The sequence below is a fragment of the Penaeus monodon genome, chromosome 25 (assembly GCF_015228065.2).
Source record: "Penaeus monodon isolate SGIC_2016 chromosome 25, NSTDA_Pmon_1, whole genome shotgun sequence".
Taxonomy (NCBI): domain Eukaryota; kingdom Metazoa; phylum Arthropoda; class Malacostraca; order Decapoda; family Penaeidae; genus Penaeus; species Penaeus monodon.
Window position 1 is genome coordinate 38166440 of NC_051410.1, and position 438 is coordinate 38166877.

General features: G+C 43.8%; 1 protein-coding gene across 1 annotated transcript in view; it reads left to right on the top strand.

The window, feature by feature from the left end:
• Window positions 1-180: 180 nt before the first annotated feature.
• LOC119589225 (very low-density lipoprotein receptor-like) overlaps window positions 181-438 on the top strand; it is a gene marked incomplete in the record, with an annotated part of 7447 nt that continues 7189 nt past the window's right edge. The window contains 1 exon segment of the mRNA XM_037937830.1: window positions 181-297. Within this exon segment, the coding sequence (XP_037793758.1) occupies window positions 198-297 (100 nt within the window).

The following is a 438-nucleotide window of genomic DNA, read 5'->3' on the forward strand; positions in this document are numbered from 1 at the left end:
ATCCCTCTATCGCCGCCAAAGAGGTTGACAATGGCCAGTTCCCACGTCCCTGGGAGGTACCACTAACTTGGCTGCATCGGAATTCAACTTACTTATCGAAAACAAAGCAAGATTAGTCGATAAAACATCGATATACATTCTTTTTTTGGGGGGGAGGCAAAAGAGGAGGGGTTATGGTCAGTTAAATTCGGATTTAAATGTATAAAATAGTTGAGTTATCGCGTCCATCGTTACTCGACCGTTCCACCATGTTCAGGAAGTTACTGATTGCGTTCGGGTTGGTTGCGGCCGCGGCTGGTGAGTTTGGCTGATATTTCGTGGTGTTGATAAGAGTTCGTGGAACTGAGGTACTGTTTTTATGGTGTTTAGTCTGCAGTCGTTCTTATGGAAATTAGATACGAAGTAATTTCCTGTATGCAGACACATTCATGGTAGGTT